The sequence below is a fragment of the Sylvia atricapilla genome, chromosome 2, assembly GCF_009819655.1.
Source record: "Sylvia atricapilla isolate bSylAtr1 chromosome 2, bSylAtr1.pri, whole genome shotgun sequence".
In the NCBI taxonomy this organism is placed as follows: domain Eukaryota; kingdom Metazoa; phylum Chordata; class Aves; order Passeriformes; family Sylviidae; genus Sylvia; species Sylvia atricapilla.
In genome coordinates, this window is record NC_089141.1 from 92353252 (window position 1) to 92379669 (window position 26418).

At 36.0% G+C, this 26418-nt stretch overlaps 1 protein-coding gene and 1 long non-coding RNA gene across 2 annotated transcripts in view; one reads left to right on the plus strand and one right to left on the minus strand.

Annotated features, from left to right (window-relative positions):
* The window catches only part of PRKX (protein kinase cAMP-dependent X-linked catalytic subunit), a 55205-nt gene that overhangs the window by 7981 nt on the left and 20806 nt on the right, over nt 1-26418 (minus strand). The window contains exons 2-5 of the mRNA XM_066313835.1: nt 19331-19499; nt 14942-15205; nt 8149-8268; nt 2117-2212 (exon numbers count right to left, since the gene is read on the minus strand). Of these exons, the coding sequence (XP_066169932.1) occupies nt 2117-2212; nt 8149-8268; nt 14942-15205; nt 19331-19499 (649 nt within the window). The remainder of the gene's footprint in view (nt 1-2116; nt 2213-8148; nt 8269-14941; nt 15206-19330; nt 19500-26418) is intronic.
* LOC136358035 (uncharacterized) lies at nt 829-19722 on the plus strand. The gene is made up of 2 exons (XR_010742995.1): nt 829-926; nt 19474-19722. It is a non-coding gene; the product is annotated as an uncharacterized lncRNA (long non-coding RNA).

Consider the following 26418-nt stretch of genomic DNA (forward strand, 5'->3'; position numbering starts at 1 on the left):
CTTTAGTTGTCACTAAAAATGATGCTGCATTGGACTGGTGAAATATCCATTGAATTGAAACAAATAATATACGGTTTAGTAGCTCTTTATTATATTGGTTCTAAAATATAATTTAAAAATTATGTTAAAATTAATTCAATGGATATGTTGGTGTATGTATTCGGAGAATCAAATTCTACATGAAGGTCTCTCCAGACCAATAATCAGTAAAATGCTGTAACAGTGACATTTCGTTTGGAGTTTTCCAAAACTGGCTTTGCAAAGAAAAGTTAAAAAAAAAAAAAAAAACAGTAGGAAAGAAGGAAAGCAGAAGTGGTACAAATTCAGAAAGCAAAAAGTATGAGAGGGTGATAGGTGAGTAAAAAATGTCAGCGCCCATAAATTCAGGTAGTACATATCCCTAGGGAGAGAAATGCTCTCAGAATTCAGAGTGAAATAGTTTTGCTGCCTCAGAACAGGGAATTAAAACACTGTATAACCCTAGTACTTCAGACACAGCCTGGATGTGACAGGACCCAAGACAGCCTTCTTTCTGGCTGAAATACTGACTTATTGGAAAAAGAAAGGGAAAACAGATGGAACAGAAGGTAAGAAGCAGACTGCCTTCACTGCACAAAATAATCCTGGCACTTGCTTTAAGCTCATGATGCAGAGATGTTCAAAGACTATCTGGTTCTGTATACTGTGTTTTAAAAGAAGGTAGAGAGGCTGACATCCAAGATACTGTGCTCACAACCCATCTGCAGAAAGCAAGTGAAGACAGTAGTGTGGCCAGCAGGACACAACAGTGATTGTCCCCCTCTAGTGGCGAGTGGTGAGGCCACACCCAGTGCTCCTGTGTCCAGTTCCGGCCTCTCACTCCAAGAGACACTGACATGCTGGAGTGTGTCCTGAGAAGGGCAATAGAGCTGGTGAAGGGTCTGGAGGTAAGTCCCCCAAGGAGTGGCTGACGGAGCTGGGATTGTTTTGGCTGGATAAAAGGAGGCTCAGGGGTGACCTTATTAGTCTCTGTAACAGCTTTCACTATATTGGATGGGTTGCAAGTGATTATAACCTAATTTGAGGTGTTCCACCTCCTGATCACAGTATTATAGTTCAGTGCACAGAACACTACAAGAGATAATCAGTTTTCTTTGCAAGACCAAGTGGATTAGGAAGACCAGAAAATGGACTACACTAAACTGGAAACAGTATGGAGCTACTAAGAGAAAACTGTTACTAAGAGGCAAAAATATGAGACACTAACTAGACAGCTTAAGGGGATGAAGACATGCTTCATTCACCACACCTGATGATTCAGTGGAAGCTTAAATCTTTGTCAAATGATTAGTTTTGCTTTTAAGTGTTTACCCAGTACTGACAGTTAGCAAGTGCCTCACTAAGATCACTAACAAAACATCATGAATGATGAACATAGGAATAACTTCCTGTCTTCACTCTCTCATTCATCCACTCAGTTCTCTCTGGTTCTTAGGAGAAACTTCATATTTATTTTCCTCCATTTTAACGTTTACTAAAAAGTATTTCAGTTATGAAGTTTTTAAACAGGGAAAAAATTACTTCATCTGCAATATACCTTTAACAATTGCTAAATACTGAGAATTAATCCCACATTACATGAGTATGTAATACTGCATATTGAACTGGGCCCCTGCTATCATAAATGTAAGTTGATTTTACAACAGAACTTCTGAAGTATCAGAGTTCTCTTAAGTAATTATCCTGAGAGTGATTTAAGTGGTGTGTATCTATAGATAGAAAGTTTAGTGCTCTCTTCCTGCTCTCCTAACTTTTACTCAGATTATCTCCTCATATTTCTCCTCTTGACCTTCTTACAGTACAAGCCAATGGGGTTTGCACAAGGTGGAAAAGCATTCAATATCCCATAATACACAGAAAAAAGGGTCAGATACTATCTTACAACTGTATCACCACCTTGAAGTCTACCAAATATATATGTTTATTAAAAGTGAAAGTGTAAATATAATATAAAACATTTAAGCGTGATGTTTCAAAAAATCAGAATCTGAAACCAAGTCTTCTAAAAAGATTTTTTAGAAACAGTGCTGAGGAGGTGTTTAGAATAGAAAAACAGCATTGGGAGTCATGGACTTACTTTACATATAAATCCAAATGCCTCGGGAAATCTATTTTGCCAGCAAGAATCTTCTGATATATACCAAATGGATTGTCATCGAAAAATGGAGGAAACCTGTTTTAATGCAGACAATTTTTAGATGTTAGAAAAAGAAGTCCTAAAAATCTTATAAGCAGTATTATGTTACAGCACTTCTCAGAAATAACTGATTATATTGTTCTTTTTGGACACTACCAATCAAATAGCATCTTGAAGAACAATTTAAGGCTGCCATTGTAAAACAGAAAACATTTGTGTATGCAACACACTGAATGCAGAAGTAAAATTTAAATATAACAATAGAAAAATATAAAACTGTTACATAGTTGCAGTAAAAATATATTTATGAAATGAGTGTTCTGTGTTAAAAGTAAAAAACACTTTGCTGTTATCTCTAAAGCCCAGGGACATACTCTCCAAAAGAGCGTTACCATTTTTGATCTTGTCCTGTAACTGCAGGCACACTCTTATTTTTACCAGTTTCTGTCTAAAGTGTTAAAGGACCTTCACATGAATACATTATCCAGTTCAGTTATTTGTCGTACTTCTTGAATTGAAGTATATGTTTTGCTAGATAAGATTCTTGAAACAGTCAGACTGCTCACAACTCTCCAAGTGCAGCTGCCTTTCTGTGTGGGACAGATAAAGTTTTCATTTCATAATCTTCCCCATGATGAATAGTAAATTAACATGTGAATAAAATTCTACATCTATATTTTCTATGAAGTTCCTTTTGAAGTTATGAGCAAACAGAGAGACTACTTCTTTTTGCACAGCTACAGTAAGAACTGAGTTTTCTGCTGTGCTTCCTTTCCTAGTACAGTACATCACAATTGCTCCGAGAGGTGCATCAGTAGAGCCAGTACAGCAGCTGAGCCCGAGCACCAACAGCTTTCTGAGCATCAGTCATGCTCTTAAAAGTTACCACAGGAAACCTTCTAAGGGAATGGAATAACTCAGTCAATAATCCCAGTCCTGCTCTGCACTCTGTAACATGACCAAAACAACCCTCTTACTATGTTTCTGCCTCAAAATCCCTACAGAATTAAAAAAACTTGCAGGTTTAGAGTGTTGACCATATCAGTAGCATCCAACCATTACTACAGTTTAATTAAAATATTTTCACATCTCCCTAACATTTTATAGTTACCTTCTCAGAAAACTTAACTGCACACATACACACACAAATACAGTGCTCATGGCTTTGGAAATCTCTGATAGCACAAAAACAAGGATGGAAAAAACATTTCATCACTTCAGGCTTTTTTAATAATTTTATGACACTCAAACTAGCTTATTCCTCAAGAACTACTATACATTATTTCTATTATGTTTTCAGAGGCATTAATTTCTCCATTCTGCTGATGATCAAGTGGATTAGCATTCCCTTTGAAATACTGTAAATTTCAGCCATGGCAATATTGAAATTCTATCAGAATAATTAAGTAAAAGTGTCTGTAGGCTTATGGTAAAAAAATCCATATTAATTCAAAGCACTGAAAAGCATGACTAAACTATCTGGCTAGGGAAAGACCAAAGGATATTTCTTGTTAGTGTTCAGAAAGTCAGAGTACTTTCTTTATGAAAAACTACTTTCCAGCTAACTGGAAAGTGGAAGAATCTCAGGAATAATACTTGTGCTATTAAAAACTCCTGCTTTGACACTAAGGAACAAGGAAAACGTGATTGCTATTTAACATGCACAAGTTTTTCTCACACAAGATAAAAGTTTCTTTTTTAGTCAAGAAATATAAATATCATTCACATTGTCCACAGGAAGTTGACAAATTCAATTTTCCATTTATTACCTATTAGAATCTATAAGTGCATAAAGCAATTAGAATGATATTTTGTAACTATGTGTTAGAAAGCTGTCAGCTGCAGTAAGCAGATTACTGTACATTACTGTACTGAGGTGTGAAATCAAGAAGAATAGAAGTACATATAATTTTTTTTATATTTACATGTTTAAATTGCTCTTTGCTTTCCTACTTTGAAAATCCAAAATTACTCTGGCTAGAGTTCTTGAGAAAAGTTTGAATCACAATTGGCTATACAGTAATTTTATGGTAATTCTGCTTAAATGCATTTCAACTCTATGCAAAACAACCACAGCTTTGAAAGATTGCAGAGTTTTCTCATGAACAAACCAAGTAACTCGATTTTGATGCTTTTTGTAAATGCCAACCTTCAACACAGCACAGATTTTAGACAAAACAATGCAATTACTGTGCTGGGAGCTACCTAATAAATCAACAAAAATCCCCTTGAGTTTCAGACTTTCTTCACACCACAACAGAAATACAAACAGCTGCCTTTTCACCAGCTGAAAAGAAGCTACAAAAAATATCATCTCTGTAAACGGGAGAACAGCTGCAAACCATTCCTTTTGCTAACTGAAGCATAACAGTGGCATGGACATAAGTTTCAAAGACAGTCTGAATAACAGAAGTGTGTAAAACCTCAAGGGAAAACACACAGGTCTGAGAACATGAAACTGCAGACAAGAAGCATTACCCTGCCTAAAATGGAAGACCAGCACATCACTTATGACAACCCAAGCAAAAATAAAAAACACATAGCCCACATTAATACACAAAATTCATATTAGTTGCATATTCGATAACAATACAATTATGACATATCTAATGTTAAATAACAAGTATATTTTTCTCTGCATTAAATTGTAACAGAACTCATTTCCTCAAAATTAAATAGATGTTCCAACCCATTTATTTAGCTTGTTTAGATTAACTCTCCGAAGTTAGTGTTATTCATCTGTTAAGATTTCCACTCACCCTTGCTTCTCCCTATTCCTTCCCTTTTCTGTATCTTGCTATGTCAAACCTCAACAGGACCTTGCCTCAAACCTAGTTTGTGCAGAAGAATTCCATGGGCCTCCAGAGATTAAGTTAGGGAAATAAGACACTGCAGAACAGGAAGGTGTGGGTTTGTTTGCTTGTTTTTAGAGAGGCCCTTTCCTCACACTCACACCTACCAATTCTTTTCAATTGCTTTTGGGCTTCAGAGAGACTAAATTCAGGAAACAACTATCAAATGTCCTACATTAATTTACTTGCAGACAATAATTCAGTCTTGAAGTCGGGTTTTGTTCACCTTCAAAATATTTTCAGATTTCTTAAATCTTCTTTGAATTTTGATGGATAAAGTTAACTAGGACTGTTTCTGTAATAAAAGCCTTGATAGTAAGTATCTGGCCAGATCTTGAGTTGGTGAGGAGAAGTGCTTCAAAACACTATTACCAAGAACAGCAAAAAGGTGATAAAATGCTAAAACATGTGACAATCTTCCCATGTAAAGCAAACGCATACAAGCCCTAATCCCTGTCCTCCTTTAATTCCCTTAAAAAAAACCCCTAATAAATAGTATTTATCTATATCCCAAATCTTAAAAAAAAACCCCAAAACACACCCCCTACCCCTTCAAATTAACCAAACCTCAAAACACAAACACCCCAAACAAACAAGCTTGTATAGAGTCCCTATTCCAGCTTTAGACAATGACTGAATGCTGCTGGTTTATTTTTTATTTTTTGATGGAGTCCTTATCCAAAGCAGCATTCAATCATTATGAAGAGCATGTCTATAAAAGTACTGTAGTAAAAAAACCATAGAAAATCAGACACAGCAGACAGTTGCTCTGTCAATCAGCCTATATAAAACCTCACTTGACTTTCAGGAAAATGTAAGCTATCTCTATTGGTTAAAAGTCTCTAAAAGCCAAAGTGTTCATATTAAGCCATCTCCCTCTCTTCCCCTCACCCTGAAACCCAGGTCTCATCCCTTGAGCCAGACAGTGTCATGACCCAGAAGTTCCTACACAGAAACAATGGCAGCTACTCCCTTTTTTTATGATCAATATATACCAGTCATATTTCAGTAGAATATACAGCAGTCATACTGCAGCACCCTGCAGTCTTGAGATCTTAATGACTCCAAATATTTTACTTGATTGCCACCTGTAGTCTGTATGTCAACTTTGTAAACCATGTTTCTATCAGTGGTCTAGTGAAGAGAACGCTATCAACACCTCTGTAAGGTGTGCAAATAAAAAAGGCCCAATATCCACTCACACTGAGACCACACAGACCTGACAGAGAGTGGTCTCCCACTGAAACCCATGGCAGGAAGGTAAATCACAGCTGGGTGACTGCAGCACCTGCGCTCATATTACAGCCCAGACACTTTCATCTACAGTCTTCCTGCTGTCTAGGACTAAGATTAGTGGCAACAAGCTTGCTGGGAATCTCTTTTTTTCTTTCTGAGAATCTTTCATCTCTCTGTGAAGGATTCTTTTGACCAGCTTGGGCTGCTCACCTTACTGGAAGCAATGGAAGAAAGGTGAAGCCTGTTCTTTGTACAGATCAGCCTACATAAATAACAACTTCATATTAGACCAGTCAGCCAAGCCTGCCTGGGCCAGTCAGCAGCTATTATGTATTTTTGTCGCTATTCTGTCAACAAACTGCTGTGAGATTCAGTGTCAATGTATATGCAAGCCTTCAGGACACCAAGAAAGAAAGCAGTGGGTAGCGGGCTAAAGTTGTGCTGCTACTGGGTGAACTACACAGCAGTACACGTAGTGGATTAGAGCTCTGAAGTGCCCACCCATCTATCAGGGGAACTACCTGCTCAGGCAAATTTAGGAGCTTGTCCAAACACTGGAAGAGTCACCAAAATCACTTTGAAATGACTACTGCACAGAGAAGAGAATTAATAGATCCAAGCAAGCACACTTTGTTCTGATCATACTACAAGGCTGCAGATTTATTATTTATTAAGGAATGACCACACAGGATACCTGACAAACCTGGGGACCAAGAAGGCACACAGTGCACTGAGCCAGGTACCAGAAGAAGCTCTAAGAACTATGAAATCAAACTGATAAATACATTATGTTTCTTCAGAAGCTATGAATACCTTGCTCTCATCTGCATTTGTCTTATAGCACCCATCACAAAAAAAGCCAATTGCTTTCAAAAATCTCAGTCTTTTTTCAAGTACCCTCAAACAACACAGCCAAGAAAAAAAAAATAGTAAAAGGAAAACCACCAAAATGCCTTGTTTAGCATACAAGCTCAATTTCACATTCTAACTAAATCAGTTATTTATTTTACTGGAAAAATATTTATTTTTTGAAATAAGAGCAAATTGAGACAATTACTTTTATCTAACACTAACAAGTAATGAACAATTAATTATATTAATGCCAGAAATTGTTTCTTCAGTTTGAATTTGTATCTTCTGAAAACACTGCTTATCAAACAAATTCCAAAACACCAAAAGTAGCATTTGAGCACACTGATTTTAAACAAACCTATAAAGCTTTTCCCTGCTCTTCTTCCTCTGGTTTAAAGAAAACCAGTGCTCAGTTGTAATACAAACTGTATTAATAAAAGTCCTTCTACTTCCCACTGTGCCTTTTTACAGACTGAAGCTCCCACCATAACTAGGATTCCCCCTACACTGAAAATTAATTACAGAAGCAGTCCTGTTCTTTATTCTTTAGATATAAATAACCTTGTGAATAAAAATCTAAACTTCGGCAAAAGCTGATTTTCCAAAACACACAAGGAAAAGAGAAGCTGTTAAAAAAGCCCTAGGTAAAAAAAAAAAAAAAAAAACAACAACCAAAAAAAAACAAAAAAAAAAAAACCCCAAACAAACAAAACAACAAACAAAAAAACAAACAAACAAAACAAAACAAAACAAAAAAAAAAAAAAAACCACAAACCAAACAGAAAACCTAACCCCAAAACAGGAAATAAAACCAACAAACTCAAAAAATTAAAACACTCCCATAACAACAGTGATATATGTTCTTTCTGTAAAGCTTCCCAATTCCTTTCTTCAATGGCACAAATTATAAACTGGTATATCAATATTAAATGTAGCCCAAATTTGTTAATCCAAATATTGTGAAAAGAACTAGCAAATAATTTTTTACATAATATTACATAATATTGCTGTGATATAGTAATTATCACTTACCCTGACAACATCTCAAATATAAGAATTCCTAGGGCCCACCAATCCACAGCTCTTCCGTGACCTTTACTTTGTATAACTTCTGGTGCAAGGTACTCAGGAGTGCCACAGAGAGTCCACGTTCTGGTTGGAAAAGAAGGGGAAAAAAACCCACAACAAAACAAACAACAAAAGCAGATCAAAGTGGAACTGAAATAACAGTAATAGGAAAAAACCAAACACACGCGTAAGAAGTACCCAACGTATACCTATGTATTTACTGTACAAAGCAACAGAGAAATAAGAAAGGCCTCTACAAGATCTAAGCAGACTGCTTTGATGATGTTCTCCAATTCTCCTGGAACAGAGATATATTCAAATAAGAAACTTCCTGTCTCAGAAAATACCTGTGCAATATCTGTGCACTGAGTTTCTCAGCTGGTGCTGCTCTACCCAATAGACTATAGATTGTTTTCAATTATTAACAGGATTTTTCACTCTATAAGCTGCAGACCCTGGGAGTTCATGGACTGACAGGCCCAGCAGAAGACAAGCTTAACAGCCTTTTCCAGCAAAACAAAATTTCATTTAGAAAAAGAAAAGGAAGAAGGGAGTTTTTAAAGTAGTAGTAGTTTAAATCAGTAAACAGTTGCACATACAGTAGGATTTGTTTTACAATCTAAATATAGTATTTAAATCTAACCTGTCATCACTTCCACAATATTTATTAAAAGGGAAACATTTTGTATTTTCAGTTATTGAAAATGTTTATAAGGTGTAGTTAAGCAAGTGTGAGATCAGCAACACTTTTTGTGATATATTTTAAGGCAATTTTTAGTCATAGCTTTCTGTGGTAAGGTCAGAATAAAACTGTTATATTGCTAACTAACTGAAGCTCAGTTTCTATAAAGACATGAAACAAATTGAAGCTAGGCAGCTAAGTTTACAAAGACCAAATTACATTTTAAAAGAAAAATATTCTGAAATAATTTCTTCCAGAAATGTGAACTTTTCTTTGTAAAAATGCCCATGTAGAATTTGCCTGGCTTCACTTCCTTGACTTAGGTTTAAATGCACACTTGAGAAAAAAATCTGCTCTCACTCTGAATAAATTACCCTTCCCCAGCAGCAAGTCAGAAGATAAAACTTGGAAAATGTGCTCCCCAATTCAAGAGAAATTGAAATCACAGTATAGAATAAGGAGGAAAACTGCATCACATTTTAAAAGGAGTTCTAGTAAAATACGGCGAAGAATACAGTCACAAATGGTCACCACACATGACTTGCACCAAAAAAACCCTCAGAGTGTTTGTGAGAGGAAGAATTTTCTCCAATCAAACTGGTAACACACTCCTGGACAAATGCATAAAGACAAACAGCAATCACCTTTAGAAGTGATACTAATTCAACTTATTTTTTTCTGAGAATGCAGAGAAGACAAATGTTCCACTCTACTCTGTGCTGACACAGCCTCACCTTGAGGCCTGTCGGCAGTTTTGGCCACCACAATGTAAAAAAGACATTCAGCTAGTAGAGAGGATCCCAAGGAGGGCAACCAAGATGGTGAAGGGTCTGGAGGGGAAGCCTTATGAGGAGCCTGTGGTCTGTTCAGACTGGAGGAGACTGAGGGGGGACCTCATTGTGGTCTTCGACATCCTTACGAGGGGAAGCAGAGGGGCAGGCACTGATCTCTTCACTCTTGTGACCAGTGAGAGGACACAAAGAAACGTCATGAAACTGAGTTGTTTAGGCTGGGTATCAGGAAAAACCAGATATCAGGTTTCTTCACCCAGAGGGTGGTTGAGCACTGGAACAGGCTCCCCAGGGAAGTGATCACAGAACCAAGTCCGAGAAAGTTCAATAAGTGCTCAGAAAATGCTCTCAGGCACACGGTGTGACTCCTGGGGATGTCCTGGGCCAGGCCAGGAGGTGGATTTGATGATTCTCATGGGTCCCTTCCAACTCAGCACGTTCTGTGATTCTTTGAAATATTTTAAAAAGAGCTTTTGGGATACTTTTTTTTCCACTTGGTAGTTTTTCTAAGCCTTAGCCTTGATATATAAAAATAGTTAAGATAAAGGAAGAGAAGCTGCACAGTCAGTTAAGGCTTTAAATGAAGAATTATGACTTGAATTTCTTTAAGCTTCAGTTTACTACGGCAAAAGCCAAATTACTCCAGCTAAACTATCAGAAGTAATAGGCACACTTTGCATTCAACGTGCTTCAAGGTTCTTGAAACTACATTCTTAAGTGTAAAGAATATATCATTGATTTTTATCATGAATTTATCTAAAAAATATAAACTCTTCTTTTCCAGATCAAGCATACTGAATTTTTACATATAGTGCTGCTTTACACTACTGCCATCTAGCAGCTACCTAGATCAGGACTATAGAATTAGGAATAACAGCAAAACTGTGTCATCCTTTAAAAGGAAGTATTTCTCCCTCTCCCAAATTTAAAAAGCTGTATTCATCGTGTGACTCAATCACACTGATTTAGGCAGCTATGCCAATGAAGCAGCTGACAGTTTTACTATGTCTTTATTCAAGTAAAAGGGAAGCTGTGAATCAAGGCAAACATAACTTCAAGTCTCCTAGCCACAGGAGCAGATCAAATTTATTATCACCACATTAACTACTTCCTTAATTTCAATCAAGAAATGGATGTTTACTAACTACACAAAAACTTTAAAGAAGCTCATGTTCTTTAAGAGGTTTATTTGTACCGTAAGATCGTGAATTGTGTTTCCTCTTTTGTTGGTCATGAAACAGACTATTTAGTATTTTGGAAAACACATCAAGTAGATGCTACAAAAAGATAATATTTTAAATTATTTTTTATCATTACTATTTTATGACTACTGCAAATTCATCTGAAATTCCAGATAACTTTTTTGAAGATAAATTACAATGCAACAAAATAAGAATAGCTTCCCTTCAAACTGCTACAAAATATTCACTGTTCTGAAATTTCAAGATAAAAGCTGAAATAATGTTAAGTGCTAAATTATAAGGTTGAATTTAAAATATGAAATAAAAAATCTACTCTGGTTATAAAGGTAAGCTACAAAATAATTTTGTGAAACTTTTCAAGAGTATTGTGTGAAGAAGCTCAGCCTCGATGGTTAATGTATTTTAGCTTTCTACACCATTCAGCATCCATCTCTGGAGTATCTGACAAGCTTTTTGCATACAAGCCAGATTACTAACTTTTGTTTTGGTATTCTGGCAGTTTCTCTGTAATTTTATTTAACAAAGATTGCTTTGTATCCAGTTGACAAAAATCCATTCTGCAAGACATTCTAGATTGTTTCTACAACGACAAAGGGAACACTTTGCAAACCAGACTGTGTCTTACTTAGTCTTTCTCTCTTCAATCCACCGTGTAGAACAGCCATAAGACACATCCAGCTTAAGCAACAGTGCAGAACTACCCCCAATATTTTTAAGATTAATCACTTCTCAAGTTTCTAGAATGACTCACAGGTAAATTTCTATTTTAGGAATGTAAATGGAACAAACTAAAATTAACAGTGAATAACATTGCAGGAAAAAAAATATCACTCAAGTCTTAATTTTACCTAAAACATTTATAACTTTGAGTGAAATCTGTCCATAAAAACCCCATAAAATTCCATGCAGATTAGTTTTGTGCTTCTCTGAAAGAACATGAAAATTAAACCCTAACGCCCCCCAAAATCCCAAAAACCCCTCAACATCCAAAACAAAACAGAACAAAAAACCCAACGAAAATCTACACAGAAAAAAGAAATCAGATTAGAAAAAAAAAAAAAAAATCAATAAAAATACCATACCCAAAAAGTGGTATATGCTTTTCAGAAAGAGAAAGGTCTATAAATGTAACAGATGTAAACTTCAAAGGAAATCCTTTTTACAGCCTTCAGGTAACAGTAACTTATAAAAAAACCCTCCCCAACTTTCTTCTTGACATTGCCCTTTTTCAAAACTAGTGCCACATCTATTTTATATGAATGTACTTACAAGAAACTGAAAAGGTTATTAAGTCTTCAGTTAAGCAACATCAAGGTGGAAAAGAGAAGAAATAAACAGCAGCTGAGGCAAAGACACACTGTTTTGGAGAAAAATTTAGAATTTTTAAACGTACACTGAGTGAAAAAGGAGGAACAAGGATAAACAGAAGGACATACCAACAAGGAACAGAAGGAGCAAAGAAAACCTCCTCTCTTGCCTCTGTCTCAAAAAAGAAAATATTAAGAGTCTTGCCCTTCAGAAATTGAACTAATAAGAAGGTACAAGTGCAGGTTGCTTTCCACAGTGGGTACATGAGCTATGAGCCAGACACTCTTTCTGAAGGGCAGCTTGACTGTGGAGGGACATGGTGAATATTTCATCCCTGCATACATGGTCATGGGAAGAAAGGAAAATGTCTACAGAAAAACCTCAGTTAGGCAGCCACAGAATTATTCATGTGATGTATTATGTATCTGGAATGTGCCATTGTATCCAGAGTCTTCTGCACAGTATGTTTTCATTTACATACTATGACTTCTTTCTAGGAATGTCTTAGCTGATCCTGAGTGCAGGCTATCTCACCATGTTTGAAAACCATAAATACTTCGTATCTTCTTTTCACCATTTATGTATGCTGTTTATATGCACTCATCTACACACTTGCTGACACCCATACACATAAGATTGATGTGTACAGACATTTTCTATTCAAAAAATGACAAATTATCTCCTATAATTTTGATCAAATAGGCTATGCCATAAACAAAAGCACCTACTGCAGTGCATTAGTGGATAAAGGGCTAAACTGTGTACCTTTACAGTGACAAAACCAACATTGTGAAGATGACTTCAGCTAGTAGGGAGAATACTACATATTTAGTAATACAAAAAAATAAACCAGATTTGCATAGGTGCTCAAACCTGTGCTCTAACTGATAATGTCATTGCTCATTCCAATTTTATGTTCTGTATTTATGTTACCTGTTGTACATTTGAAGGTAAATCAGCTATGAATATAAAACTACTATAATCTTCTATGATTCAACACAAACTGATCAACTTCACTGCCCTCCAAGCAATATGGGAAACATAAACCAAATTAAAACCAGTAGTGATAACTAAGTTTGATTTCCTAAAATATATCCGAACAAATTTACTCTTAGAGATTCATATTCCAGGTTTAAAAATACACTCTGATGTGAACTATTACCTTATTTAATGAAGGGTTACTTCTCTTGTGCCTTAAACCCTCAGAAACACAATTACCACTAAGTGGCAGTATTTACATGTAAAGAGCAAGTCAAAAGTATTTGTAGGAAAATGTCTTATAAAGAGATTGTGCTACTTTCTTACATAGAAGTATGTTTTGCCTTCCTGCAAAAAGTTATTTTGCTTAAAAAACAAAGCATTGAAATAAAAGGCCAGCACTTGTAGGCCTTTTTGCTTGCCCAGTGGAAACTGAATTCAGATACTCATAACAGAATTCTATGGTTTTAAAACAGATTTTCAGACCTTAAAGGTGAACAGAACTTTTGGTTCTCTTTTGTGATTTGTCTCATCTGACTGTTACTTCATAAGGGATCTATTAAGCAGCTTTCTCAGATCTACTCTTGTTACTGATAAGTAAAACTTCACAAAGAGAAAGCCTTGTAAAATCATGGCTCAGGCCTTTGACCTTTTCTAGTTTTCTACTTTGGCTAAGTAGAAAAGGACTGTGGGAAAGAGACTGCTGAATTAGGGGAAGAAAAGCAAGTTATGTAACCAATGTGCATTCACATTGTGGTGTATGGTGGTTGGTTCAATTACATTTGTGATGATTTAAAAGTACGTAACTGATAACTGGCTAACTGCTTAAAAAGGCCTGGTTTTTGCAATAAAGCAGCTCTGCTTTGCACCTGCCTGGGGACTCTGCATCACTCTGGACCCTCACTTACCTACACACTCTCCTTTCAACCTGACCTTGTAGAACTCTCCTCCTGGAGACCTGTTTGTTACAAAAGCAGCATCAAACAGCTCAATGACCGAAGAGGATGAGCACCTACATAACACCTCACTCACCACTGCGCTGCCTCCATCAGAACTATCAAACACGGTCTCCCTCAAGAGATGACTCAAAGGCATAGAATAAAGCCTTGTCACATCACTCTTCTGATACAACAGGCTGGTTTTCACCTCCCTTTTCTAGAATCCCAATGCTCTTCTGTACTCTTTTTGAAAACGTGTATTATGGTCTTGGAAGAGTAGTCCAAACAGAGAGAACAGAGGAATCACTGGGGGGGAGCCTCTGCATTATCAAAAAGTTTACATATGTAATTAAAGCTGACAGTTATATAGAAACTAGATTTAAATAAATCAATTCTGCTGAAGCTGGCCTTACAGTTTCTGTCTAGATTTTTGCAGTTTCATTTTAGCCACAGGCTAGTGAAAACTCTGTATCCAGTTACAATTTGTTATTCTCACACTTCAAAAATCTCTAAAAGGAAATGAGAAGGAAACACAAGTTACAAAACATATAGCAATTCAGTATCTATGGAGGATTAATTTAGGTATTCTAGCATTTGCTTGTATTGCTTCCTTGAACTCCTTTTTACAACATGACTGATGAAAACTTAAATATACCTTTTTTTTCGTTGCTTATGTGTGATACTGCTCCTAGTTATACCTAAGGGGTAATACTGCTTTCCATACAGCCATTTTAAGGGATTTGACATGTGTGAACCATATGGAGTGTTAAATCAAATACTGAGCACCTGAAAACAAACATTTCTTTTTCTAACTGTTTAGCGTGCAAAATGTAATTACTAGAACAAAACCCCACTTACCTGTCCACAAGTTTTTTTGCAAATCCAAAATCGGTAAGCTTGATATGTCCTTCTTTGTCTAGTAATATATTTTCAGGTTTTAAGTCTCTGTAAACTATTTCTTTGGAGTGCAGGTATTCTATTGCACAAATAATTTCCGTGGAGTAAAACAGTCCTGTGCTGTTGTTGAAACGCCCCATGTTGCGCAGGTAACTAAAAAGTTCTCCTCCTGGCACATACTCCATTAACATATATAAAAAACGTTCATCGTGGTTGGTCCAAAATCTGTAACAAAAGTAGTGTTTTACTGAACAAAGAAATTATGTCTCTGATTTGCTCTACAAGGAAATGTCTGTAAAATGGTCTCTGCTGCCCCATCCATGTACATAACTAATTTCTGATTTCTTGTCTGCAAATGTTAAACCCCCAAGAATCCAGGATTATGTAAGACATTAAGGGAGCCACCTTAACCTGTAATGTAAACCAAATGGCTGAGGATAAGTACAGCACAGGCCAAGAAAAAAAAATTGATAGGTTCTGTTTCATTGTACAAAACAGGTCTCTTCTAAGCACCAAATAACTGACCTGATATAAAGACCAGACATTTTTTACACACCTTACATTTTATATTATCAAGCATTACCAAAGTGATAGGCAGAATCTGCTTTTGTAAAGATTTTCATGACAGTATGTTCAAAACCAGACATCAAAGAGTTATCCTTCTCCTCTTCTATGTCTTCTTCCCCAGAGATAGACATTCCCAACTAAAGCATCAGACGACAATGCTTGCTCTTCTATGCCATCCTTCACAAAAGCAATAGAAAAGCAAAAATGACACCAAAACAAGATTCATTTCTGTACCTCAGAATTAATCTAGGATAGGTACCTTCCATTCCTCAGACTGCCACCTTTAATTTAAGAGCTATTTCTGTGGTAGTTAGAGTAACATAAAGAAAAGCTAAAGAAAAAAGAAAATAATTATATGTGGCTTTAAAATGTTTAATTACAGAATACAGGAATCTTCTCTTCCACATTCCTCTAAATTATGCTGTATTTCATTCTATCTACATTAAAAAACTCACCATACCCCTAAATGTAGCTCAACAGTTAAGAAGAAAACAAGTATCTGGTAAGATCATGAAGAACACTACCACTTAAAACAAAGAACTATCCCTAATTCCCTAATAAAAGATAGAGAACTCTGTATCCTTACTTACTGATAGGGTGATACAAGGACAGAAGCTACTTCAGCTTCTAGTTAGTGCTTCTGCAGTATCACAGGTACCTCATGCTTAATCAGGGCATGGAGCCTCGGGAAAGATAAGCAGAAACTGAGCACCCTAACACACAGATTACTTTTACTCAGGAAGATTTTATTTTTGACAGCAGCACTGAGGCAACCGAGGAAAAAAGACAGACTAACAGACATCAGCTACAGCTCTCCCATTCCCTCAGTGATGGAGAAAGCAGAGCCCAGGTTTGTCTTCTGCTTTTAGGGAACTTCTTCCCTGTCACAGTCACCCACATCATTAATTGGCTGTTGATGATGTTAAGAGTATCTTTGTTGACTACGCAGAAACACTCTGAAAATGCATTCTAGGTCATTAGGAAAAGCTGTACCTACAATAAACAATGTAAGAAGAGCAGGAACGGGTGAAACAAAGCAAACCACACATTTATGGGAATGGAAGAGCAAAATCTGACAATACAGAGGGAAAAAAATAGAACAGCTACATCATTAAGCACAGGATTCTTACTGGAATTAATTTCTTCGAAAACTGACTCTTAAAAGGTTTATTTATCCACAGAAAAATGGATATATTATTTGGTATACATGAAAAAGAGCAAAATAAAGAATTTTTGTACTTGCAATTCAGATTGCTTTAAATGGTAATTTTTTACAAAAAGAAGAGAAAAAACCCACAGAAATTGATTAGAATAATGTATGGCATCATTAACTCTACAATTCAGCTTTACTACATAAACTTTAGATGCCATTGTGAATTCCTATAGAAAAACAACCTGTTTTAGCCTATATAACCACAAGACATAGAAGATTTTTATTAATTATTCTTCTCCTCAAAAACATGTCAACATTACATCTCACTATTAAGAGCTGCACAACAGTAGGACACATTACTCAAACATGGCAATAAAGACTTCCTAAGAATCTCCAGTGATCAGTTGTTGCAAAAGCACCTAAGAAGCATTTAGAAAAAAAAACTGTTAAAAAATATTTAGATGAGTAACTCCAGCATCTACAGAAAAGCAGTACCCCCCATATTTAGAATAGGTATTTCTCAAAAGTAACAGGAAAAGGAAAAAAAGAGAACTCTTTACATATAGGAAGACACATGGAATTTCTGAACACGAGAAATTAATTATGTGCAGCATTACTTTATAATTTTCCATCATAAAATCCTGAACTATTAATGCTGCATTGACACCTATTCCCGGTTTTGCAACCAAAGGACAATTCTATCAGTGTTAAAGATGGTGAAGCTATCTGAAAACATAAAAAAACAGACCATGTAGATAACACACTTTAAAGGCATTAAAGCTGAACTGTATAATTTCTTCCCATTTCTGCTAAACACTTACAGGAAAACGATTAACAGAAAAAAACCTCACACATATATTGGGCAGGAAGTGGCTGAAAAAAAACCTTTTAGCCACCCAAAGAGCTGCAGAATATGTTATTTGTTATACAGTCTAGTGATAATCATCCACAAAGGCTTGTTTAATCTAAAGCACATAAATATTGTTGTGACCTAAATTTTAACTATCTCACTTGAGCTACATTGCTTGGAGTCTCCTCTGCCAAGGGAAAAAGGCATCACATGGACAATTACATAAGCATAGCAGAAGCAATATCTCACTAGACATTTCAACAGAAAAAGCAGAACTCTAGAAGACATGAAGAATGTTTGCCTTCCATACAAAGCAAACTATTTGGATTGCATCCTTTGGCAGACTGAAAAATCTGATATTTTGTAAATAAGGTGTGAATGAAATCCAGCAGAACTCCCCTGTTTGGACTTTTGATCCCTTCTGTATGAACATGAATCCTCCCATCCCTGTCTCTGACATCTCGCCCAAGATTTCTATACTCCCACTATTCCTGACACACAGACCTACTGAGATGGGGTTTGCTTGGGAGTTTGCTTGTTGGTTTTGGTTGGGTTTTCTTGTAAGGAATTTCGAAATGTATGGAGATATTTATACAAAATCCTGTTCCCCTCATTCCCTCCATACTTCAACCAGTCTAACCAGATGCACTCAGCCACTCCACCTTGATTTCTTCCATGAATCTCAATCTCTACATATTCTAGAACTTGTCTTACTGATACTATGCCACACACAGGACTGCTGAACACTAGCTGGAAACTAATAGCATCATGACGCTGGAAAAAGTCAACACCACACCGAGGAAAAAGCCTCGTCTTGCTGGGTTCATTCCCTCTTCTGAATGACTACCACGCAGCTGCCTTCTTCTTTTCCCTCTGACACTTGCTTAACCCTGGCAGGAAGCTGCACTCTCTACAGCTAGATTAACTAAGGCAAATTTTGTCTAATTTTATGTAAAACCGATTAAAGCAGAAAAACAGAAACAAATCTTGGTTAATAGCCAGCCATGTATCCATGCATGAGGAAATATAAATGAAAAATTACCCTGCAATTACCAGGGGTTTAGTTATCATATTAATAGATATGGACTCAGATACACAAGAAGAGCTATGAATAGAAGAGTATGATACCTTCTCTCTTTAGCAATGAGACCACTGGGATCATTAGAGTTATGTAAATCTCACTAAAAAAAAAAGTATTCTTTATGAACTGTGTTGAAATCATGCTTCTCAATAGGTTCCATCACTTAAGAAATAAGGGAATACCAAAGTCAAAGAAGTGCTGCAGCTATTTAAGCTCTTTATAAATTAAGTTTGCAAAAGTATCGTTCACTTAAGTTTGTAAAAACTAGGTATTTTAATCTAGGAATATCTTCAGCTATTTACCAATATCTATAGCACATACATGTAGAAATACTTTCATCACCATTCCAACATCAAGAATTGTTCTAGAAGTCATTTTGACAAGCCAATCCTAAGAATACTTCATTAGCATTTTCCCCTCACTTCACAAAATGTCTCTTCTGAAGTGTGAAAAATAAGAGAGAGAAAATGCCTTATAATAAATTATTGTTTGAATGTTTAAATTATGCCTTTTTATTTAAAATTCTTGATTCTTCTAAGATACATACTTCATTCCAAAATCTATTTCAATCTAGATTACGTGTGAGAAATTAAATGATCAGCATTGGTTAAATACACTAGAACTTGCAATGAGACTCTGGAGTACTTTAACTGCACTTTCTGTATGAGTGAAATGAATTAAAAAATTACAGCAACTTACAATCTGATCAAAAAAGGGTGGTTGACTTCTTTCAAGACAGACTTTTCATTGTGCACGTGTTGCTCTTGCTTCAGCCGAATGACATCAGGAATGCTCATTACTTTCAGTGCAAAGTAACGTTTAGCCATTTTTTCCTTCACCAGATGAACGCGTCCAAAGGTACCAGTGCCTGCAAAATTGGAGTAGAAACATAAACTTACCATAAAAAAGGAAAAATACAAAGATAATTTGCTAAATTAAGACCTACAGGAACTCCAATTATTCAGGTGTGAGATTATGAACTCAAATGTACACAGAGAAATGAAACAATTCAGAAGGATAAGGAAGTTATGGGAAAAAAATACATAAAATTCGCTAATCTGTCTAAAAATTAATAAATTTAAAAAAATCTGCTTATAGTGCACAGTGTGATATCACTTGGAAACTGTAGCTGTCTGGCACTCCTTTTTTTACAGTTCATGTATTCCTTTTCCAATTCACTCTAAAAAACGAAGTAAAATAAAAACATTGACTTTCAAATAATACATTAGGCATTTTTCTATTCAATAGTCATTGAAGTTCCTTTTTAAGTGCTTTGCACTCAAGACAATCATATATAACTGAACTGAGTATCTCTCTTTGTTTGAAATCAAAGGTAAAACTGGTACATTTAGCCAGATTGCTATTTGTTGTGCAGCAGAGTGTTACATATTTGAAGACGAACACACATTTCAACTTACTGGGTGGTTGTTTATTGTTTTTCTGCTCATTGAACAAAGCCATGTAGGTTCTATTACAGCAGTAGGCCAGATATTTTTAATCCCATTCTCAGACAGAAATATGTGCCACTATAAAGGACACCTGGCATTCAGATCAAGTGGCTAACTTGTGAAAGGTCACTCTCTCCAGAAAAGCCAAAAGCTTATTCTACTTCAGCTCACAATCATCCTCTTCTTTGCACACACCGTAGGAAAGGCAGGGTGTTAGACTTGTTACAGTATCAATAACTGGTTTGTTACCTGATTTCAGATTGTGTTGATCAGTTATGAGCAATTTATAGCAAAGACAATTTCCTAAAATGTGCAAGAGGTACAGGGAAAGGAGTATGTATGTGAAAGGAAATACATTTTTGAGAGATAGGTAGGAGCAAGAAACCAACAAATTACCTTCTAAAACTGCATTACTGGGGAGATGAGAAAAAACAGGGGAATTTTTGCCTCTGGTAGTTTAAATTTACATTTGAAATACTTCTTTGCTGTATGTGTGTTCTCAGCTAAAAAAATTATGTTATTTAACAGTTTTTCTTTCCGATCACTTAACATGTTATTTAAGACATAGCATTTACTAAAAAACAAAATACTCATATTACAAACTAAGAAATACTCACTCCAGCAATCCAGTTTAATGGAATTTGCAGCTCTACTACCAATACCATTTTCAAAGCCAGTTTTCAAGATAAAAGTTCTCACTACACGAACACATCAAGGATTACCATTGTCCAAGCACAAAAGATTCTATCAAACAAGTTTTACATTCCCACCTGTCCCCAGTTACAGTTCCTTAACCAAGAAAACTGCATACAGGTCTAGGAAAAAGCCTGCTATTATAGCAAAGTAAACCATCAGGTTACCCCGGAAAATTTATCATGCAATGAAATCCTTTAACAATGTAGTCACATTACATGACAATATCTGCAAACAACTTTGTTTGCTCAGGGATGGACTTCTGCACTAAAAACCCCCAAACAAATAATATTTAAAAACCCCAACAAACAAACACAAAAAAGGGCCCAAAAGCTTCCAAACAGATACATCTATCCAAGCTACTTTAAATACTGATTACTTACATCTACACTGCGTGCACAGACAAAAAAAAAATAACTTGGCCTATTTCTGAATTAGGAGCTGAAATTTAAATTTAGAGTAAAAGAACTGTGAAGAATAACGACAGTCATATGGCACACAAACTAGAAACCATCTTTCATTTTTGAGACTTTCAAATGTGGACTCAGGGAAATTCACAATACTAACCCCATAAGGAAATGTAGTTTTACATGCATTTTGATACTTGTATGAATTAAGTGCTTCCAAAGACATATCCAACAGGAAAGTCAAAAGTGAACACATATCTAATTGTTCCTAGATCTCTAGTGATTACATGTTTAAGGACTTGTTCTACTTGTTTAAGAAATTTTTATTTTAGAATGCTTTACTTTGCCTTATACTATCAAGTTTATCTTTACAAACCACTGGTTCGAAATAACAGCAGAAATAATAGAAATCACAAGTTCTATCTCTTTTCAAAGAAGAACCTGTCAGGGACTTCTTTAGCAATAGTTCTAACTTTGGAAACACTTCTTCCTTAAAAACATCTCTGCCAGGAACAGCAAAGCCTGGCAGGCTGTTCCAGAATAGTGGCAAAGCCCTAATCTACAAAGCCTCTGGGAAAACCAGACGACCACACAGACAGGCAAGAACAGAGAACCTCCCAAACCAGTTTTATTGCTGAACTGATCCCAGGCAGTCTATTTTCAAACATCTTTAGCACAGTTGCAAGCAACTATGAAAATCAAGACAATATAGATCGAGAAGTATCTAACATTTGTTTTCAGACAACTCCTCTCATACTATGTATTTTCTCCCCATCAAGACTTCTCATAAAATCCATTAGGCCTGCATTAGCTGGTAGTACCCACACACCAACCAGTCTTCCACAGGAGTAACTGCTATACCTTTTTTTTTTTTTTTCCTTTTTTTTCCTGTTTTATACCTAGCCAGTCTTCAAACAATCAGCTAAAGTCTGCATACAGAAACTACTGTAATTCAAAATATCTCTTCAAACCTGCTCATACTTTTAGCTTTTAGCCATTTCTGCTAGTATTTTTAAAATGTTCTTCCTTGCAATTGATAGGGAAGAGGGAGAAATGGATGGGAGTCAAGGTGTGAGGCTGCAACAAGGTGTTGTCACGGCTGTTTAGCACAGTCAAGAAAATCTGTTTTATAAGAACAGGTCGCTGTGTTGTGACTAGATAGAAATTCTGCCTTTCAGATTCATAAAAAGAAAACTAAAAACCTGAAGCAGTAAGTGGTAATGTGCAAGATGAAGGCCCAGCTTCATAAATTTGAGGGAAGGTTTTTGGAAGCAAATTAGGCAGTGTTACTAGTCTTCCATCAAAGCACCACTCCAGGTGAGGAGACACGTAACCCACAGAACAATTTCTATTAATCTCTATGAAAGAACTATTCAACTTTTTCCCCCTGATTACCACAGAGCTCAGCTGTGTGGACCAACTGGAGTTGACCTTTTGTGACAGATAAGTAAATATTCCTTATGATTACCTTAAAATGGAAATATTCTGTACTTGTCTGTAAGAATGAAGGGAAATAGTGTTTACAGATTTGCACTTTAGTCTACTCACATTTATTTCATATTTGGTTCAAACTAAGAGAACTTAAGGGACATCACACCATTCTAGATTAGTCCTTGGATCTACCAAGTACTATCCTGCTGAAGGAAGAGAAATGGCTTCATACACTCCTCACATACATATCCCTATTTGTCTATTATAGTACATGTTACCAGAGTTCCAGAGCAAAACAGTGCCCCTACACAAGAAGATCATACCTCAAGAAAACACCTGTTCTTACAAAGTCTGAAGGCAGATTTGTAGTTTATTTGCACAGACCCCTTCTTCCTGCTAAGAGGTATAATAAGTGAAGTGAAGGTCTCTGGCCACCAGTAACAACAGTAAGAAGAGTACCTGTGCCGTTTGCAACAATTCAGGATTTTCAGGACTATATGGGCAAACTGAATAAAATATGCAAAATGCTAACCACTAATCCAGTATAATCTGTTTACAACAGAAATAATAAAATTCTTGGATTCTACTGCAAATTTTATGTGGTTGCAGAGCTTGAAAGAATGCCAGCCATCTTCTCCATTAGGTAACCTTCTCATGTTAAACACAAAGAGATGAGGCCAAAATCTGCAGAGGACCAACTTGGCCTACGTATCAAACACAAGTAGGGTATTTTCAATCTTACAAAACAAGCTGGATTCCCTAACACCATGCAAAAACGCCATAGCCAGTTTCCAGGATTTTGCTCTCTTTGAAGCCTGGCAGAAAAGAATAAAAAATGTGGGAACATTTCTGATGCAATTTCAGATACTTTTGAAGCTAGGTAAACCAATCCTGCAACTTTTGATCAGCTAAAACAATTGAGTGAGTAGTCATGTAGTGACTATTTTGCTATTGATGTAGATGACTAATTTAATGCTTAGATTGCCTCTTTATTTGCTCCCATTAATTAGACCCAGCTGTTTCAGCTTCCCATCCTTTTAATCCCCAGCTCTTTCTTAAAACCAAGTCGGCCTTGCTCAGATAGATACCATCTGTTTTAATGAAGAATAAACTAGGTCATGTAAGCTCTATGACCCCAAGGGCTGCTTTCTGAGTCCCAGAAGGGTTGGTCCTACCTTCAACAAATGCCTACAAAAATCATCAGATGCATTCACTTTTATTTACAGTTAGAAGAAACATTTCCTACTGTGACACGTATTAGTCTTTATTGATAGCCATAAGTATAAGAGACTTTATTCTGTTAAATATCAGAGATGAACTAAGTGAATTGTATTAGATTGCAAACTCACTACTGAATGTCAAATTTTGCCTGCCATTTAATCGTTTTCTTAATTTGGGATGGAACTTCAACAGCCTAGACTAGGAAATAGGGGTTGTCAGTAATTATTGACAAAGAAGCGGACAAGTGGCATAGCAAAGGAAAACCAGCCTGCCCAAACAGACTGGTAAGCAGAAGATTAACACTTGGGAGAAAGATTTAGGGAAACCACAAGTCACAAGCAACTGTGGGCTTCTAATACAAAAGATGTGGTTGGCACATGAATAGGGCAACTCAAAGTGGGCATGATGATTTTGGACATCCCAGTAGCAAAGTTTATTTTTATTAATGTATAATATCCTACACCAATGTCACTGAAAATGCCTAATTCAGTGTCTTCACTGTTCTGCAAGCCAGCTGTGAATTGTTCACCGTAAATCTTAGATCACTGCTTTTATAGATCTGCATTACTCTAAAGGGTTCAGATCTAACACTAAAAAACATGTCAGAGAAGTAATAGAAGTCAGAGGAAGATGCCGTATTTTTTTTTTCTGTCTAGAATTGCACATCTCATACTGCTGAAAAAACAAAAGAAATATCTGATCACATTTTTTGCAAAGCTTTTTTGCAGCCTTCAATATGCACTGAAATTAGACACAGTCTGATTAAGATCTTAACAGCATAGGAAACACAGATGTGTGTGCAGTGTTCACCATGGGCAGCCCTGCCAGAGGAGCTGCTTCTATGATTCTTCATATTCATCCATTGTGCTGTGATTCCATTTCCACCAAGAACCCTTGAAGAGAGAAAAATGCCTTTCTATTTAGCAATAATGTGAGACAGTACATAGCAAGAACTTTATCCATCACATTCCAGGCAAGATCACTGGATCACCTGTTCCACAACTTTTATTGGCACAGGCACACCAGTGGTTTTCTCTTCTGTTCTGGATGACAGCCACACCCCTTTCAAACCAGTCAAAAGCTCAGTATCATTAATTCTTTATTCCAGCTCAGCTGAACTTAAAAAGAAAGTAGCAATCCATGTTCAAAGTACAGCCTAGCTTTGGACTCAAAGGAGATGCTGTAAAAAAGTTCCAAAGGTCCCAAACACCTGGCAATTTTTAGGTTCCTTCTTACTTGGTATACAAGGAGCCTATAACAACACACCATTAAAACTACATTTAACCACCTGGAATTCAGTTCAGTCTCTTTTCAACATCATACAAGATTCAGTATGCCAGAGAATACCGAGAAGTTGTGTCAACAACTCTTGCTGTTGATCCACCCATTTCAATCTTACTGAACTACAGTCCTTCAGAACTAAGGACATCACTCGGCTAATTAACACCCATCAGTCAAGTTTCTTGTTTTCCCATTGTTCAGATACATGTTTCTGATTTCCAGAAAGTGCCAATCAACTAAACATCAATGATGCAAGTTCCTCTGTATTTTCAGGTTTTTGATATTTTTTCTCACAAATTATTGTCTCTCTACAAAAATATTGTAAATATCAGGGGGTCTTTAAGCAAAACAAGCAGAATTCTTGAAAGTTTCTTGTCTCTTTATTCTTTCTTTTTTAATCTACTTTGAGATACTAGGGACCAATAAATAAATGAAACCAGAAAGTCACCAGATTGCTGTTTATGATAGCAAATAAATATTCTCAATTTATAAACAGCTCTTAGAACACTGATTCTAAATGCATCTCGCTTCTCAAAACTTTTAATATCCACAATCTTCAGAACAATTCTCATCAAATTAGTATTTCCCTACTTGGTTCTTCAGTGGTACTTCTGCAACTCTTTCTATGTCTTCCACAACCTGCAATTCGTGACCCACTGATAAAAAGAAGATGAACAGATGAGTGGATGATAAAGCTATTCCTCCATATTGACACTAGGACATTGCAAAACCATTATTACTAGTACTTTTACCTATTTAAATATTACACTTGAATATTACAGTTAGATTACAACTTCAAAACTGGGTTTTTTAAATTAAAACAGCTGAAATAGAAGCCTTTAAAGATTAACTCCTTTTTCACACAGAAACTAAGTTTTACTTGCTGAACTAAATTAAGGAGGCCTGTTGAAACAGCTTAATTTAAATGATACCAAACACCTGCTGGAAGTGCAGCTGATTAACCTGTATTATTACTTTTTTTAAAAATTTGGCCTATCATATTTTAGAAGACAAGTATACTTAAGCCAAGAACCAGGTCTAGCTAGTAACACTTGCCGAATGAAAATACAAGAAAGCATTAAATTCTCTCTTTCATCTGATGAGAATTTCAGGTTATTAGAGCTTTATCAAAAAGTGTTGTATTTTAATAGCTGGAGAAATATCTGTAAATTGAAAATTATACAAGAAAGACAGACTTTCCTGGAATTTAAAAAAGTTAGAACATTCAAATCCTATTCACAGAATTGATTCTATCAGGTAGGGAGAGGTTAAAATAAGCACATGAACTACTTCTTGGAATGTAAAT